We start from the raw sequence: 18,817 nt of genomic DNA, 5'->3' as shown, positions 1-18,817 counted from the left end.
AGGCGCGGGCGGAGCGCGGCGGGGGCGCCCGGAGCGGCGCAGGGAGGCCGGGGCCCCGCCGGGCCCTGGGCGGGCGGCCATGCGCCCCCGCCGCCGCCGCGGCGTCCTCGCCCCGGCTGCGCCCCGCGCCGCGGGCCCCGCGCCCGGCCACCCCGGAGACTGACGCAGAGCCGCCTCGGCGGGCCATGAGGGAGGAGAAGAGCTTGTGCTGCCGGGGAGGCGTCGGGGAGCCCGGCCTGTGCCCGGCCGCCGCCCCGGCCGTGACCGCGCTGCTCCTGCCCGCGGAGGAGGCCGTCCCCGGCGGCTGGGCCAGGCTCGGCGGCGGCGGCGCGCCCGCGGCCGGGGAGGAGGAGGACGCGCGCCTGCTGCAGCTGCTCCGCGCGGCGCCCGAGCCGTCCGAGGCCCTGCGGGCCCTGCAGGCCGCGCTGCCGCGGCGCGGCGGCCGCCCGGCCCTCCCGCGCCGCAAGGAGGCGCTGTACCGCGCGCTGGGCCGCGTGCTGCTGGAGGGCGGCCCGGAGGAGAAGCGGCTGTGCCTGCAGCTGCTGGCCGACCTGCTCCGCGCCCAGGGCGAGGCGGGCCCGCTGGAGGAGGCCTTCTGCCTGGGCCTGCTGCCGCCGCTGGTGGCGGCCCTGCGCGAGGACGCGGCCGCCCTGCGCGGCGAGGCGCTGCAGCTCCTGCGCCGCTGCCTGCGCCGCAGCCCCGCGCCCGTGCTGCAGGCGCTGGCGCAGCGCGGCCTGGGCAGCGCCGACGCCCGGCTGCGGGCCGCCACGGCGCGGCTGCTGCCCGGCCTGCTGGCCCCGCGCGACCTGCCGCCGGGCCTGGACCTCAGCGAGGTCACGCTGGCCCTGGCGCGCCGGCTGGGGGAGCGCCCGGAGGAGGACGAGGCCCGGCTGGCCTTCTGGGCGCTGCAGCAGATCGGGGAGCGCCTGGGCCCGGACCGCTTTCAGTCCTACGTCTCGCGGCTGCCCTCGGCCCTGAGGAGGCACTACAACCGGCGCCTGGAGGCCCAGCCCGGGGGCCAGGTGCCCCACTACTTGGAGCTCGTAGCCGCCGAGTTCCCCGAAGACCCCCTCCCCTGCCCGGGCTCCCCTTCCAGCGCCCACCTCAAGTTTGGGGTCGTTCCCCAGGAGCTGCATGCCAGGCTGCTGGACCAGGAGGACTACAAGAGCCGGACTCAGGCCGTGGAGGAGCTCAAGCAGGTCCTGGGAAGATTCAGCCCCGCCTCCACGCCCCACTCGAGCCTGGTGGGGTTCGTTAGCTTGCTGTATAACTTGTTAGACGATTCTAACTTCAAGGTGGTTCACGGCACGCTTCAGGTGCTGCACCTGTTGGTGACCCGCCTGGGGGAGCGGGTACAGCAGTTCTTGGGACCCGTCATTGCCGCCACGGTCAAAGTACTGGCAGACAACAAGTTGGTGATCAAGCAAGAATACATGAAGATTTTCCTTAAGCTTATGAAGGAAGTAGGACCTCAGCAGGTGCTGTGTTTATTACTGGAACATCTCAAACATAAGCATTCCCGAGTGAGAGAAGAGGTGGTAAATATAAGCATCTGCTCCTTGCTGACCTATCCAAGTGAGGATTTTGACTTGCCCAAACTGGCCTTTGGCCTTGCCCCAGCTCTGGTCGACAGTAAGCGGAGGGTGCGCCAAGCTGCCCTGGAGGCCTTTGCTGTTTTGGCATCTTCCATGGGCTCGGGTAAAACCCACGTACTTTTCAGAGCTGTCGATGCTGTTGAACTTCAAGACAATGGAGACGGAGTGATGAATGCTGTACAAGCCAGATTAGCGAGGAAAACTCTTCCAAGGCTAACGGAACAGGGATTTGTGGAATATGCGGTACTCATGCCATCTTCTGCCCAGGGCAGATCAACCCATTTGCCCCACGGAGCAGATACAGACTGGCTTCTGGCAGGTAACAGAACTCAAAGTGCACACTGTCACTGTGGTGACCATTCAAGGGATAATATGCAAATATATGGCTCTTACAGTCCATCTGCTGATCAGACTATCTGTACTCGAAGGGTGTTAAGTGCAGGAAAAGGAAAAAACAAATTACCTTGGGAACATGATCAGCCTGGAGGCGTGGGAGAAAACCGGACATCTTATTCAAAGGAATTAGAGCAGGTATGCATTTTTTTTGTGATTAGCTTTGAAGCAGTAGAAGTACCATTCTTTTCACTTTAATGAAAGATAATCTTATATATCTGTCCCTTGAAGGTGATTTATTCCAGAAAGATTTGTGCCAAGTATTCAAAAGTATCTGTTCCTGGTGAAACAAATTACGCTTATCTGTACAATGAATTCAGAGTCAAGATGATATACTAGAGGGAGCATCAAGATCTTCTGATTCTAGTCCCCCACTCTCTGTTTTCTATTAGAACTTGCTTGGGCAAGTCACTTAACCTCTCTAGGGAGGATCAAATGACATTTTGTGTATAATGACTTAGTTATTGGTGTTTGCCAATAAATGAAACTGATTTTTAAATGTAAGTAAGAACAATTTATTAATAATAATAACAAGCATTTATGTAGTTTTTTAAGATTTGCAAAGCACTTTACTCGAGTCTCATGATAACCCTGGGAGGCAGTTACTGTTAGTTTTCCCATTTTACAGACTGACAGAGATTAAATGACTTACCTCAGAACACACAAACAAGTGTCTGAGACTGGATTTGAACTGGAATCCAGGTCCAGAATTCTATTCACTGTATTACCTAGTTGTTCCATACATTAAGCTCTTACTGTGCATCAAATTACTGTGCTAAGCTTAGCTAGACAAGCAAAGACAAAAGTGAATCAATCTTTGCTCTTGCAGTGTAATGAGAGAAAAGACATGTATGTGTGAGTGACAAAGACTATAAACAGCAGAAAAAGGTAATCTTGGATGAGAAGGCTCTAGCATCCATGGGGAGTAGAAAATGCCTCCATAAAAAAGAGAGTACTTGAGCTGAGTCTTGAAGGAAAACCTGGGATTTTAATATGTAAAGCTGAGAAAGGAGTATATTCTAGGCTTGGGGCACAGATTTGGAGATAGGAGATGAAGATAGAGCATTGGATGAGGAACTGTAGGTAGGCCAGTGTGACTGTACTATAGAGTGGAAGGGAGTTAATGGTAAGAAGAATGGAGAGGTAGGAAGGGTCAGGTTGTTAAGACCTTTCTATTCCCAACACTAGATCCTAAGGATAAAATAAGAAGGATGGACTTGATAATCTCTTTCAGGGTCAAGTAGTCAAAATGTATAGGGTTGTTGATATTTGAAGCCTTAATTTTATCTGTAGCCTCAAATTGAACCTTCGGTCCTTCTGATACTAGGCAGTGAAGTACAGTTTAGAGATCACTGAGCCCAGAGTTGGAAAACCTAAACTGTTTACTGATTACGGGGTCTCAAGTGAATCACTTATCCCTTTGGAATTGTTTTCTTTTCTGTAAAATAGGGCTAATGCTATCCTCTCTACTTGGATCTAATCCAGCTTTATGCTGAATAATTTCATTCAGTTATGTCCTTCATTGTGGCATGGATATTCTTTCTATTTTTTTTTTATTCACATTGTACAACAGCTGTTTCAAAGCCAAAATATTTATTTAATGTTTTAAAGTTTGGAAAGCACTCTCATTTGAATCTCACAACCATGCTGGGAGATAGGTGCCTAGTATTACCCCTTTTTACAGAAGAGAATACTGAAGCTGACAAAGATTAAGTGACTTGTCTAGGGACACACAAGAAGTAAATATGTGTCTGAAGCTGGATTAGAAATCAGGTCTTCCAAGTTCAGGCCCAGAACACTATCCACTATGCCATCTAGCTGCTTCACCTGGGTTGCCCCATTGTATTAAATACTTATTGTGCCTTTCTCTCAAGTCTCAAACTTCCCCTTCTCTATTCTCAGCATATCTATTTCCTGAGAAGATTGAGGCCATCTCTTAGGAACTCCCAACCCTTCTCCTCTAGCTTCATCCTTTCAGTCTCTGAAGACGAGTTATACACCATTTTAGCTAAAGATAATCCCCTCTTTTCTGCTCCATGACTTTGCACATTTCTTTCACTTATACAACTTGAACTACCCTTCCACTGAGTTTTTCAGCTTAGCATAGTGAGATCTGCATTTCTCTAATCCTAGTGTCAATTCTCTCAAGCTTTTTCATACTGTTTTCCCTCTTGCTATCAAAGTGGTAGAAATAATAGTCTGTGCTTGATATTTCTTATGCCTCATCAGCCATTCATTTGCTAAACATTTTAATTGGGTTTCCATCCCTATCATTTTACTGAAACAACTTTCTTTAAATATTCTTCCATATTATTAAGCCAATCATTATTTTTTCCTGTGTAGGCTTACCCTCCTTGTCCTATCTAAGTGACATTTGAAATGGTGAACTAGTCATCCCCTCCATGATAATCTGTCTCCTATTGGGGGGGGGGTGTTGACTAGGGGAAAAGATCATTCTTTCCCTCATTTCTTACCAAACTTTAATCGTTTAATCACTTGAAATTTGGAAAGCACTCTCACATGAGTCAAAACCATGCTGGGAGGTAGATGCTAGTATTATTCCTCTGTTAAATTGAGACCTGGGAAAGACCTTAGTTTAAAAAGGCCATGTTGGGACCATCTCCAGTCATCCTGATCCATATTTTGCCATTGGACACAGATGGCCCCAGAGGAGTGAAGCTGGTGACTTTACATAGTCTTGCTTCACCTAAATCCAGTTCTTTACACATCATGGCATCACCTCCATGATTTCAGGTCCTCCTTGAGAATGAAGGGCAAAGAGCAACTTGGTTTCCATCCCACTATTATAACTTTCCTTCTACCTTTCTCATATTCCTTTTCTTGTCTTTTTGTTGTTTTTCCCTTTTGCTTCTATACCTTAAATATTAGGAAAGCACTTTCAAAGTGTACTATGTAAATGAGTTACTATTTCCTAATCATTCCTACAACTTAAAAAAATAATGATTATGAATTAATGCACGTAACTTTTTAGTTACTAGTGTCATAACTGACACATAGAACTTTTAGATTTGTAAAAGCACTTTTACAAAGATTCTCATTTGATCCTCATAACTACACCAAAAGGCAGGTACTACAATATATGGCTATCCTTTGAATTCAGTACTAAAAAATTTCCATTTTTTTTTTTCTTGATCAGATGTATTGACACTTATTTTAAGTCCAAAAATGCAATTTTTGGTTTTGTACCAAGGAAATTATAAATCCCTTCATTACCATTTCCCTAAATAAAAGTCAGTTTTAAAGTCAGATGTGTATCCGAACTTCTATATCAAGAAATTAAAAACATTTAAATAACTAAATTTCTCTCATGTTTGATGATTTTCCACAAATTGAAAAACCCAACTGCATAATATGGAACATATTAATAGGCCCTAGGTGTAGACCTTATCCTCCACTCTAGGTAAGATATGTAATAGATTATCTAATAATTTGGAAAAGAAATCTTGGGGCAGCTAGATTGCACAGTGGTTAGAGTACCAGCCCTTGGAGTCAGGAGGACCTGAACTCAAATCTGCCCTCAGACACTTACCTAGCTGTGTGACCTTGGACAAGTCACTTAACCCCCCCCCATTGCCTTGTAACCCCCCAAAAAAAAGAAAGTATCCTAAGACTTTGTCTAATGTTCTTCCCCTTCTTTCTGTACCAATGAGGTATATAATACAGATCTAAGTTAAATGATCCAAAATTAATTTTAACTTTGGTGCTAAGATAAGGCTCAAATTAAGTTATCTCCAGCTTTATCTACTGAAAAGTTACATATGCTTTCTAATGAACCTTTTTTTTAATTTTACAATCTATTTAGATATTTTTATTCATAAACGGAGATGATTCCCTGGAAAAGACTGAAATGTAACTTCAAAGATTTTGTAATTATTTTTGAATAGTTTCAAAATTATATGATCAGTTTATTTCTAATCATCCTAAAACTTAAAATACCCAAAATGTCATGGTTGTGGATTATTAGAAAATTTAAATTACTGGTATCATAGTCATCGTATGATAGATGTGTGTGTGTGTGTGCATATAAATACAGGCATCTGTGTATATATCTGTACAGATGTATGTATTATGCATATTGCTTTAAGGTAAAATCTTTACTTATTCATTATTTCACTTGATCCTTATAACAGTTGTGTGAGTTAAGTACATTATCATTATTTCTGCCAATTTTAAACATTCTTGAGGACATACAGATTTAAAAGTTTGTACCCTCTCTTGAAAAAGTGAAACATATGTAGTTTGTCTTTTTGAGCAAATTTTGGACAGTTATGGTTTTTGCATACAGAGTTTCCAGCATAAACATATTAGGGTAAGTTTTACATCCCTTTCATTAAATTATCAAGCTCACGGTATTCTAGAGGGAGTAGAGTGGGGGGGGTGTCTAAGGATTTATGAGAAGAGGACAATATAGACTTGAATTGATTCACTAAGGATTCAAGATGGGGAGAAAAGGAAAGAGTGGTTAGTGCAGTAGAGGTGGCTTAGAAGAGAATTGAAGTATCAAAGAATTGGAAGTCACAGTGTAGAGGCAGAGCAAGGGAAAGCAGAAGGAGAAATGAAGAGCCAGTAGTCTATGGTCAGCTAAGGGGATTTTAGAATTCTTGAACATGTTGGTGGTACACATATGAGTGATGGCCACATCTTCTACATACAGATAGTTGCCCCTTAAATCAGTGATATTGTGATAAACTGCTGCATCTAAGGAAGAGAAATAAGCTGTAGACCTTGAGAGTCCTTATGAGATTTATCCAGAAGCATTTTTTGTAGCCAGTAAAGTTTCTGAAAGACTTTGAATGAAGTGTCTTGAATGGGACTTCTACTAGTGATGTAAACATTGTGGGTTGTGATTTCCTATCCCAGGTGGGATACAGATTGGCTGGCACAGCCCACAAACTATCTGACTAGGCCAGAGCTTTATCAACTCTACCAACCAAGTCAATTCCCAGAGATCTCTGGAGGATTGTATCATAAAAGGGGTACCACCCAAGCTTCACTAGATCTTGGTTCTACTCCCCCCCATCCCGATAACAGCCCTCAGTTTGTGAGAGTACCAGAACCTGATACTAACTAGTGACAAGGAGTACAGGCACCCATGTTATATCTATTTGTCACTGCCCTTTAGAGATAACTTAGGTTTTCCCTTATTATACAAAAAGGCTTCATCTTTGAAACACATTAGAAATGTTTTTTCCTAGTTCCTAGGAGAAGAATTTGGTTAACTGGGAGAACCAGCATAGTATCGGAAGGCTCATCTTTACTCTTCTTAGGATGTAGAAATCTGCTTTTGGTAGGAACTAGAGGGCTACAAAAATCATTTTACAGGGGGAGCATTATCAACAGATTTGAAAAGAGAACTCTTAACCACAGTTCAGACATAATAGACAAAGTGAAATTGCAATAAATTTCATTAACAGAACATAGGCATAGTATCCCTAGGGAGTTTTCTTTTGTCTACAACTAGTTTTTTCTTTTATCAAGGGAAATAGTTTTAGGTTCACTCCTTAGAGGAAGAATAATAGAGCCTTTGCTAAAGAGTTTAGAACTGTCTGTTAATATATTTCTAGCAAAAATCATCCATTCATTAGGATAGCATTTGCCATCTTAAACGTACTAAGTAACAGACATATCCTTATATTCATTATGACTAGGAGTATAGAACTACAGAGACCAGAAATTATGGAGTGCATTGTCCTCAGTCCAAGGGGAGTAATGTATAATCAACCTTGGAAAGATAATTTGGTGGCAGATTTGGAAGATCATAAATACCAAATGAGAATTTTGTATTTGATCTTAGGGTAATTATGAGCCATGGAAGCTTCTTGAGCAGAGAAATGGCATAGGAAGTGGGAGAATAGAGGAGTATGAGGAATCAAGTTTGGGTCCTAGATTATAAATCTGTGCAACTTCTAGGTGCAGTGATCACCTCAGTAGATATAGAAAAAATCAGGAAGAGATGAGAGTTTGGAAGAATAGTCAGTAAACAACAGATAAAATAATCCCTACTTAAACTTTAAGTTTGTGCCTGAGGGTTGGGGTGGGGGACAATTTTCCACACAAGATACACAAACAAGCAAATATAAAGTAATTTCAAGAGCAGAGTTCTAATTACTGGGAACATCCTGAAAGGTCTGTGTAGCTGGTAATACCTGAGCCATTTATGGAAGCTAGGGATTTTATAAATCGGAGGTTAGGAAGGATTGCATTGTGGGTAGAGAAAGGGGGAGTCCTCTCAGTGATAGAGAGATGGTACAATATTATATTTGTCATATATGTGGGGACCAGTAAGTGGTCCAGTTTGATTGGAATGTAGTCATAGGAGTTGTGTACTGTAAGCAGAAAGCCAGATGGGAGCCAGGAAATAAGAATCTAGAATTCTGAGTTGATAAAAAGCTGCTCGAGATTTTTTAATAGGAGGGTGACATGGCTTTTTATCTGCTTTAATAATAAATTGACTTGATAGCAATATGGAAGATAAATTGGAAAAGGGACAGAATGGAAGGGAAATAGGAAGAATAATAAAATGATCCATGTGAGAGTTGTATTATTGTAGTTATATGAGTGTGAAGATAAGGATTGTGGAGATAGAATTGTCCAGAACTGATTAGATAAGATGGTTGGTTGGTAGGTTGTCCTTCATTCTTGAAGCAGACCAAAATGACCTCACTTTTTTAGAGTCAAGTTACAGTGTGTCTGACTGACTGATCATGATATAAGCTCAGAAAGCTGTACCACAGGTCAGGTACAAATAGTTCATGTGAACATTTGGGGGAGATTTTCAAAATTTGCACATCTTGCATTTCTTTTGAACTACTTCAATTCTGCCTTGCTCATTGAGCACACCTCCTTCTCATACCATGCTGGGTGTCCTGTGCCAGTGTCTCCCATATCATGCAATCGGTTCCAAAATTCTTGATGTCTTTGTATCTCTTCTTCTGACCCCCATGGGAGCACTTGCCTTGCATGAGTTTCCCATAAAATAGTCTTTTAGACAAATACAAGTTTACTTTCAAACAATACGAGTAGCCCATCAGTGTTGTGCTCTCTGCAGTAGAGTTTGAATGCTTGGGAAAGGACCTCAGTGTCAGGTACCTTATAAACCTGTGTAACTGCAAGGGGCAGGGATAGCATCAACAGATATAGAAAAGTTAGGAAGACTAGTCAGTAAACATTAAATGCTTATTTATGTACTGAGGCTATACAGAGACAGGTTCAGAATCTTCCTAACACAATTCAAATGGAAACGATTCAGTTTCCTTGGCATGGCACTGATATAATGTCCAGGTTTCATAGGCCTACAACGATGAGAACAGCACAACAGCTCTGTGGACCTTTAATTTGATAGTCTAATACCTTTTTTCCCCCCACACTTTTCTCTGGAGTCTTTCAAACTCTGAGCTAGTTCTGGCGATGCCTAAGTCAACCTTATTATAAGTGTCTATATCCCTGGAAAGTAGACTGCCAGAGTAATTGATCTAAGGGAGAGGGAAGATTAAAGGATGACTCCATGGTTGGGAACCTCTGTGACTAGTAGCATAACAAAAAATTGGAGTTTAGGGAGGAAATACAAGTCCAATTTTGACTATGTTGAGTTGAGATGGCTGTGGGATATAGAGATGATTTGTATAATATGTGGAATGTTCAAGGGAGGACTAGCACCTATGGATTTGCTAAGCCCTTTTCAGAGCTGCTTCTCTACTTTTGGTGTCTATCTGTCATCCAAAAAACATCCACACTCCAGTAAAACTGGCTTGGCAGACAGGTTAAACCAGGTTGAGGGTAACCTATAGGCTTCAGATACATTAGTGAGTTTTAGGGATTTTGTCTACCCCAAGCATGTGAAGACTTTCTCAGCAGAATGGGCAGATGAGAACTATTTATTACTATGACCATAAAGGCAACTGAAGCATTTGTAGCATTCTTAAGAGTTTGGTCTAGATTAGAGCTGAACTTGGGTGAATCTGGAAGAAAGCCAACAACATTGTGCAACTCTGCTCTCTTAAATCAAGTTCACTTGAAATTCAGGTTATCACCCCTCAAAAAAAAGAAGAACAACAATAGTAGAATATTAGAATTCAGGAGAGAAATAAGAACTGGATGTATAGATTTGGGAGTCATTTGCATAACAATCATCAAACCCTATTACCTGAATAAGAATCCTTCCAAGAAGATATCTAGCTTGTGATTATCCAGCCTTTGAAAGGCAGATTCACATTCTCCCAAGGCAGACTATTTCATTTTGGATATTTGGAAGCTGTATTCTTGACCCAGGATTTGATATCAGATCCCAGATGTAACCAATAATGCCATAAAGGCAAATATAAAAGCCAAAAATTTTATATAATAATTTGCAGTAGCAAGCCTAGATACTTATTAACTGGAAAGGGACCCCAAGAGACCAACTAACCCTACCCTCCAGAGAATAATAATAGTAATCATAAAATTGCACAATCTTAGAGTGTTTTCAGATTTATTTACTTACAAGGGCCATATGGGTATTATAGAGAGTAAGTAGCATATGAATAACTTAGAGCCTTAAGAAAAAATATGAACTGGAGGTCAAGAGTTCTGACTTCTAATTTCTAGTGGCAGCTAATTGTGTCTAATTATAAGCAACTCAATCTCTTTTTTTAGTTGTTTTTTTTTTTTTTTAGTTTTTGCAAGGCAATGGGGTTAAGTGTCTGAGGCTGGATTTGAACTCAGGGACTCCTGACTCCAGGGCTGGTGCTCTATCCACTGTGCCACCTAGCTGCCCCAACTAAATCATTTTCAATCTAGTTTTCCATTTTTATAAAATAAAATGTTAAACTAGATGAATAAATGAAAAAAGCATTTATTAATCACTGAGTAAATTTCATGTACTATGTTAGATGTTGGAAATAGAAATAAAAGGAGGAGGATAGAACTTATGGGTACTGATGGCTATGGAGTGGTGTGTTCATTTGGAAGAAGGGGAGTGTTGATTTAATTACAATTGGTGGGGAGCAGCCAGCTAGCACAGAGAATAGAGCACTGACCCTGGAGTAAGGAGGACTTGCATTCAAATCTGGATTCAGACAAGAATTACTTAACTGTGTAACCCTGGGCAAATCACTTAATCCTATTGCCTTGCAAGAGTTACTGTTGGTGGAGGAGAACAGTGGATTGGTTGAGAAAGAATGTATAAAAATTAAGGAAAATAACTGGAATGATCCCAAAGTCCCTTCCAAACCTCAGATTCTATGACTCGGTTATTATATAGAGCTCAGGCAATTAGGAATTATAGAGAAGGGGGGGAGTGAGAGGACACATCATACATATATGGTAAGCTCTTATCAATCAGCACAGAGTCCCAGAGCCAGAACTAGAATGCTAGTCAAAAGGTCAAGGATGGAAGTTGAGCAGAAAGATAAGATCATAACTGGAGCTGTTTCCAAGGTCCTTTCTGACATTCAATTTCTTGGATATTCTAATCTTCTAGAATTGGGCAATAAAGAAATGATCTGATAAAGGAAGATGGGTCTTGAAAGTTGGACCTTGAAGGAAGGACATAACTTGAAGGCAGAGGAGTGAGAAGGGCATTCCAAGGTAGAACAGCATGAAGAAAGACACAAATGTATATGACAGACTAATGTCACCTATTTTGGTTAGAGAAGAAATTAATTTGTTTAAAGGAATTAAAGGTGAGATAGTGTTGGAAAGGCTGTCACAAACAAGATTATGAACTTTCCTGAACTGTTGGGTACAGGTACTTGGATGTGATCCTGTAGGCAGTGGATAAAGGTCAAGGTGATATAAACCATTGGAATTAGCCTCCAAGACTACAGCCTCAACTTACACCCATATATTAGGATTTGGGGAGTTAGGGGTGACTACCACTGGTTCAAAGTACTCTGTGGGTATGGACTTGTAAAATTTTATCCTCAACATTCATTCCCCTAACTATTTTGCTTACTTTTATTTTTTTTTATGTTTGTTTCTTTTTTTTTTTTACAAGGCAAATGGGGTTCCCAAGGCCACACAACTAGGTAATTATTAAGTGTCTGAGACCGGATTTGAACCCAAATACTCCTGACTCCAGGGCCAGTGCTTTATCCACTGCGCCACCTAGCCGCCCCTTTGCTTACTTTTAATAAGCAGTCAGTACACACAATTAGCTCAAAGGGAAACCATTTATAGAAATGGCCTCATAACAGTATTAACAAAATGTTCCCTCACAAATCTTGGATTCGTTGTTCCACAGCTATGTCCACACTTTGCCATGGGGATATACCTCCTACTTTATAAGAATATCTTTTTCCTTCTTGTTATGACATTATTCTTTACCTCTTGGGAACAACATCTCTACTGGACAAATTTCTCAACTAGGCTACTTGGGCTTGTTCCTCTCCACACCTTAACTCCCAAGACTTCTTTTCAACTCACAGAGGTCAAATGTCTTATACCCATTTTCCACCTGATTCCTAATAATATAGTGTCTTCTACTGGGCAGCTAGTTAGACTGAAAAATGCCATTGTTGAGGGATGGGTGAAAAGAGAGAAATCCCACTAGTTTTTTCCTTCCCTTTCCCAGACAAGAAATGAGATACAATTAAGTACTGAGTTCTTCTTAGCTAGCTGTCTTCTTTAGTACTCTAATGCTCCTTAGAAGTGATTTTGATTTTTAAAGGGCCACCAGGGCTGTGGCTTCAGCAGTATGCTGTCATCCTCTCTTGAATCCTTTCCCCCTAAAAATATTGCCAGTTATACCCTTGAATTGTTCCTCACCTTCACCCCTGCACATGTGCCTCCTCCAAACCTTTTTATCCCTCTTCAAATCTCAGGTGACTCCTTCCTAATCTCTGAGCTGAGACCCTTTCTCAGATTTTACAGAAAAAACTGAGGTCATTAATTGAGCTCCCTCTTCATCTACCACTCAATACTTTCTGCCACTTTCTCTTCTTTCCCCCCGTCTTACAATGATGAAATGATTTTATTGCTTACCAAGGCTAAACCTCTACTTGTTCAAAAGAGTATGCCTTCCCATTTTCTCCAATAACATGCCCCTTTTAATTACTTATTTTCAGTCTGTCTACTGACTCATTCCCTCCTATCTACAAACAATACCATAATCTCCCCTTTTAGGGGAAAAAAAAAATCTTCCATATCCATTAGCCTCTTATACCTCTTCTGCCTTTTTCTGTAGCTAAACTCCTGGAAAAGACCATCTACGATAGGTGTCTCCACTTTCTCTCTTCTTTACTCCTTTCAATCTGACTTCTGACCTTATCATTCCCCTGAACCTGCTTTCTCCAGACTTATTAATGATCTTTTTTTTTTGTTTTTTTAGGTTTTTGCAAGGCAAACGGGGTTAAGTGGCTTGCCCAAGGCCACACAGCTAGGTAGTTATTAAGTGTCTGAGACTGGATTTGAACCCAGGTACTCCTGACTCCAGGGCCGGTGCTTTATCCACTGTGCCACCTAGCCACCCCTAATTATCTCTTACTTGCCAGATCCAATGGCCTGTTCTCTATCCTCATTTTCCTTGACCTCTCTGGAATTTGACATTGTTGGTCATTTTCTCCTGCATAGTATTCTCTTCTTTCCAAGTATTTGGGATTCAACTCTCTCCTAGTTGTTGTGCATGTTTTCTGACTTTTTTTCTGTGATCTTTACTGGATCCTCTTCTAGATCCTACCCTCCAACTTTCCTGGGTCCTCTTTTCCCTCCATACTATTTCAATTAGTGTCATTAGCTCCCATGGATTTAGTTACCATCTCAATGATGATGATTTTCAAAATCCTACCAAACTCTACTGACCTCTAACCTCCCGTCTTCAGTTGCCTTTGAGATATCTCAAATTCCATACCCAGTAGACATCTTAAATTCAGTATATCTAAAACTGAATTCATTCTCTTCAGAATCCTACTCTCCCTAAATCTCCTATTACTGTAGGGGACAACACTATCTTCCCATTCAACTCAGGTTTACAACTAAAGAATCATCTTGGACTTGTCACTATTTCACACTCCCCATATCCATTCTTTTGCCCAGGCCTATCAAATTTATCTTTTTAATAGTTCTTAAACATTCTCCTTTCTCTTCTCTTACACTCACTTCTGTGTGTGTGTGTGTGTGTGTGTGTGTGTGTGTGTGTGTGTGTAATCGCATCACCTCATGCCTGGATTGTGGCAGTGGTCTTCCTCCATTATCTCCCTGCTCTATTCTGTCTTCCATTCACCCCCTTCCCCTACTCAGTAAATTCCCATCAAATACAAAAATGCTCTATTTGGTTTTCATAAGCTATCTACCTCCTTCCTTTTTAACTTTCTTACACCTTATTTTCTAACATATACTTTTTTATTCAGTGGCACTGGCCTCCTGACTGTTGTAAAAACAAGATACTCCATGTCTCAGTTCTGGGGATTTTCTCTGACTGTTCCTTATACTTAGAGCACACTCTCCCCCTCCCCCACTTAGATCTCACTACTGACCTTTCTGTTCCCCCTTTAAATTCCTCCTAAAATTCTACCTTCTATAGGATTCCTCTTAATTTTAGGGTCTCCCCTCCGTTATTTCTTATTTATCCAGTACATAGTTTTTTTGGTTTATAATTATTTGCATGTTGTCTCCTCCTTAGATTTTAAGGTTCTTGAGGACATGTATTATCTTTTGCCTCTTTATTGTATCTCCAGCACTTGGCACAGTACCTCCAGCACATCCTGGGAGTTTTAACAGATGCATTTGATTTATTGACCTCTTCACTTGTTTGACCAATCGCTCAATTCCACCAGTTTTGATCAGATAGCTTCATACTTCATAAAGGATACCAGAGTTTAGCTTCATCTCTGAACATTTAAAATTTTATTCATCATCTTTAAAAATATGGTCCAAACATCATTTAATTGGCATTACTCATTGATGAGAATAACAAATAGAAGTTTGCTAGGCCATATTTAAGAGCTGATCGTTAAGTTTTGTGAGCATTTACATTTTAGAAATGGGCAAACAGTATAAATCAGAACTTGATTTATTGCTTTGTTGATTGTTTAGACTTAAAATGCAGATAACTATCACCCTTTTTCCCTCACATAATTAGTTGTTAATCCTTTACTAGAAAATCTCTACAAACCAGAGACTACTTTTTACTTCCCATAAAGGTTCTAATAGCAATTGAAAAAATTTTAATTAATTTTTTAACATTACTGTAATAGTCATATTATAAAAGTAAACATTAAACCAATCTCCCCCCCTCAAGAAAAATGAAATGAGGAAAAAAAAAGTATTCTTCAGTCTGTTTTCAAACACTATCAGCTCTTTCTTTGGTATAGATGGCATTCTTTTTTTTTTTTAAGGTTTTTGCAAGGCAAACAGGGTTAAGTGGCTTGCCCAAGGCCACACAGCTAGGTAATTATTAAGTGTCTGAGACCGGATTTGAACCCAGGTACTCCTGACTCCAAGGCCGGTGCTTTATCCACTACGCCACCTAGCCGCCCCTAGATGGCATTCTTTATCATAAGTCCATCAGATAAATTGCTTCAATACTTTTTCCCACAGCTGTTATTGCTAGCTGTATTTCTCTCCACCCTATTCCCCCACCCCCATTTACCCTGTCCCTCCTCAAAATGTGTTGATTTCTGACTATTCTCTCCCATGATCTTCCCTCTCTTCTTCACCCACATCCACCCCGCCCTCTTTGTCCCATCCTGTTTTTTTCTAGGGTAAGATAGATTTCTATATCCAATTGAGTGTGTTTGTTATTCCCTCTCTGAGCCACTTCCCATGAGAGAAAGGCTCACTTCTTCACCTTCCCTTCTTCCATTCCACTGCAACAGCTTTTTCTTGCCTCTTTTATGTGAAATAATCTATCCCATTCTATCTTTCCTTTCCCTTTCTCCATTGACTCCATCTATATAATACATTATACCATTATATTGAGTTCCCTTCTGTGCCTTGTCTATATATTCTCCTTCTAACTGCCCTAATAAAGGAGAAGGTTCATATGAGTTATCAGTATCATCGTTTTATTCAAGAATACAAGCAGTTCAGGGGCAGCTGGGTGGCGCAGTGGATAGAGCACTGGACCTGGAGTCAGGAGTACCTGAGTTCAAATGTGACCTCAGACACTTAATAATTACCTAGCAGTGTGGCCTTGGGCAAGCCACTTAACCCCATTGCCTTGCAAAAAAAAAAACTAAAAGAAACAAAGTGTACCTTGGTTTAAGAATATAAGCAGTTCAACATCTTTAAATCCCTCATGATTTGCCCTTCCCATCTACCTTCTCGATGCTTCACCTGAGACCTGAACTTGAAGATCAAATCAGCTCTGATTGTTTTATCAGGAAAGTTTGAAAGTTCCTATTTCATTAAATGTCCATCTTTTCTCCTGGAAGAGTATATTCAGTTTTGCTTGGTAGTTGATTCTTGGTTATATTCCAAGCTCTTTTGCCTTCCTAAATATCATATTCTAAGCTCTATGAATCCTTAGTTTAGAAAATGTTAAATCTTCTGTTAATCCTGACTAAAGCTCCATATATATGAATTATTTCTTCTGACTACTTGTAATATTTTTCTCCTTGACTTGGGAGTTCTGAAATTTGGCTATAATATCCCTGGTAGTTTTCATTTTGAAATCTCTTTCAGGAAGTGATCAATGGGTTCTTTCAATTTCTGTTTTACCCTTTGCTTCTAAACCATCAGGGCAGTTTTCCTGAATTATTTCTTTAAAAAATGATGTCTAGACCCTTTTTTTGGACATGACTTCAGGTGATCCAATAATTTAAAAAATTTTAAATAACAAAATTTTTAAATTATCTGTTTTCCTAGTCATTTTTTGTCCAATGAGATATCACATTTTTCATTTTTTTTATTTTATTATTTTCTTCAAAGAGCTTTTGTATATTCTTTTCCATCTAGCCAATTCTGCTTTTTTTTAAGGCATTATTCTCCTCATTGGCCTTTTGAAGTGCTTTTTTCCATTTGACGCAAACTGGTTTTTTAATTTTTTTTTAATTTTAATTTTTATTTATTTAAGGCAATGGGGTTAAATGACTTGCCCAAGGCCACACAGCTAGGTAATTATTAAATGTCTGAGGCTGGATTTCAACTCAGATCCTCCTGACTCCAGGGTCAGTGCTCTATCCACCGCACCACCTAGCTGCCCCCCAAACTGGTTTTTAAAATGTTAACTTTCCTTAGTATTTTTTTTTGTATCTCCTTCACCAAGCTGCAGGCTTAGTTTTCATGACTTTCCCACATTGATCTCATTTCTCTTCCCAATTTTTCTTCTACCTCCCTTATCTCATTTTCAAAATCTTTTTTGAGATCTTCCATAGCCTGAGGTCCAATTTATAGTTTTCTTGAAGGCTTTGGATTCAGAAGCTTTGACTTTGTTATGTCCTGTGTATTTTTATCCTCTTTGGGACCAAAGTAATTGTGTATGGTCAGATTTTTTTTCCTTCTGTTGTTTGCTTATTTCCCCAGCTACTACTTGATTTTAATTCTTTTTTAAGATGGGGGCTCTGCTTCCAGAGTGGAGGACCTGCTGTCCCAAGCTTGTGAGGGTTTTTGCAACTGTTTACAGGGACCTCTAAGTTCACAATTCCTCCAAGGTTTATGAGAGGTTATGACTTATTCTGCTGACCTGTGTTCTGGTCTGTGAATAACCACAAGTACTCCTTTCTACCCTGGAACCTTAAAGAGAGTCCCTGCATCTCTCCCAGCAGTGAACTCTGTTGTACTTCTGCTCCTTTTCCTGATTCTGAGGCTCCAGATTGGGAGCCAGATCTGAGCATGCGTAAAGTCACAGAGTCCTGCCTCAGGGATATCAAAGAGACCTCTGCAGTCTCCTCCAACCCCTTTGGACTGAGTACTCTGGAAGCAGCTGCTGGGTGGCTCACCAGGCCTGTTCCTAATCCCCTGTTGTCAGGTTTAAACAGAGGTCTGTACTGAGCTGGGCTCTAAGTTTCCCAGCTGACCTTCCCAATTGTACTTGGCAATCCCTGAACTGAGAGATCTGGAAACTGCCACCACTGCCACAGATCCAGGCCCAGCCCCCCCCCCCCCCCCCATCCTCCCAGTTTGGAACCAGTTTGCTCCAGCATGGCCTGAGCTGTGCTTTCAAGCCTTTTCTGATCCCAGTAACTACTCCAGATGGTGATGAAACACTGACTTTCCAAAAAGAGTCTGTACATAGTAGTTAATTGCATATACATATCTAATACATGTGTTCATTCATTCACCAGGATCTATCTTCCCATTTTAATTATTCCACTGCTACTCTAGTCATAAAGTCAACAATGGTTTTCTTCCATTCATTGATTTGACTAGTCTTGTCCTGAATCTGCTAGAGAAGAGAGGATAACTAGTAGATGAAGTGGATGTTGTGAATATGGAATAACCTAGATTTTAGCAAAGCTCTTGATAAAAATTTATCTCATACTATTTTTTCAGGGCAGATGAAGAATTATGGGGTGTGTGTGTGTGTGTGTGTACACACATACATACATACACAGTTAGATTTGGAATTGGAACAATGACTAAACTCAAAAAGTAGATGCTAGTAGTTCAGCATCATCTTGGCAAGAAGTCTTCAATGAAAAACCCTAGACATCTGTTTTTGATCCTTAATCCTCAATATCCTTATCAATGATTTGGTTAAAAACACAGATGACACTCTCATCAGAGATGCAGGGAATATCAAACTGGGAGGGAAAGCTCACATACTGGATGACAGTCAGGATTCAAAGATTTTGACAGGCTAGAGCATTGGAATGTGATAAAATTCAATCAGGATAAATGTAAAAAAAGTCTTATAGTCTCAAGTATAAGCTGATGAGAATATAGTTAGACAG

The 18,817-nt window shown here is 41.1% G+C and overlaps 1 protein-coding gene across 3 annotated transcripts in view; it reads left to right on the top strand.

Annotated features, from left to right (window-relative positions):
* The first annotated feature begins 127 nt into the window (after positions 1–127).
* TOGARAM1 (TOG array regulator of axonemal microtubules 1) overlaps positions 128–18,817 on the top strand; it is a 95,454-nt gene continuing 76,764 nt past the window's right edge. For all 3 annotated transcript variants that reach the window (XR_012478211.1, XM_074235858.1, XM_074235857.1), the window contains exon 1: positions 128–2,126. Coding sequence is in view for 2 of the 3 variants with exons in the window: in XM_074235858.1 (XP_074091959.1) it covers positions 186–2,126 (1,941 nt within the window). In the remaining variant the exon portion in view is untranslated. The remainder of the gene's footprint in view (positions 2,127–18,817) is intronic.

Source organism: Macrotis lagotis, chromosome 4, assembly GCF_037893015.1.
Source record: "Macrotis lagotis isolate mMagLag1 chromosome 4, bilby.v1.9.chrom.fasta, whole genome shotgun sequence".
NCBI classification, from domain to species: domain Eukaryota; kingdom Metazoa; phylum Chordata; class Mammalia; order Peramelemorphia; family Peramelidae; genus Macrotis; species Macrotis lagotis.
Note: the sequence above shows the minus strand (reverse complement) of the source record. Positions and strands in the feature narration are given on the sequence as shown.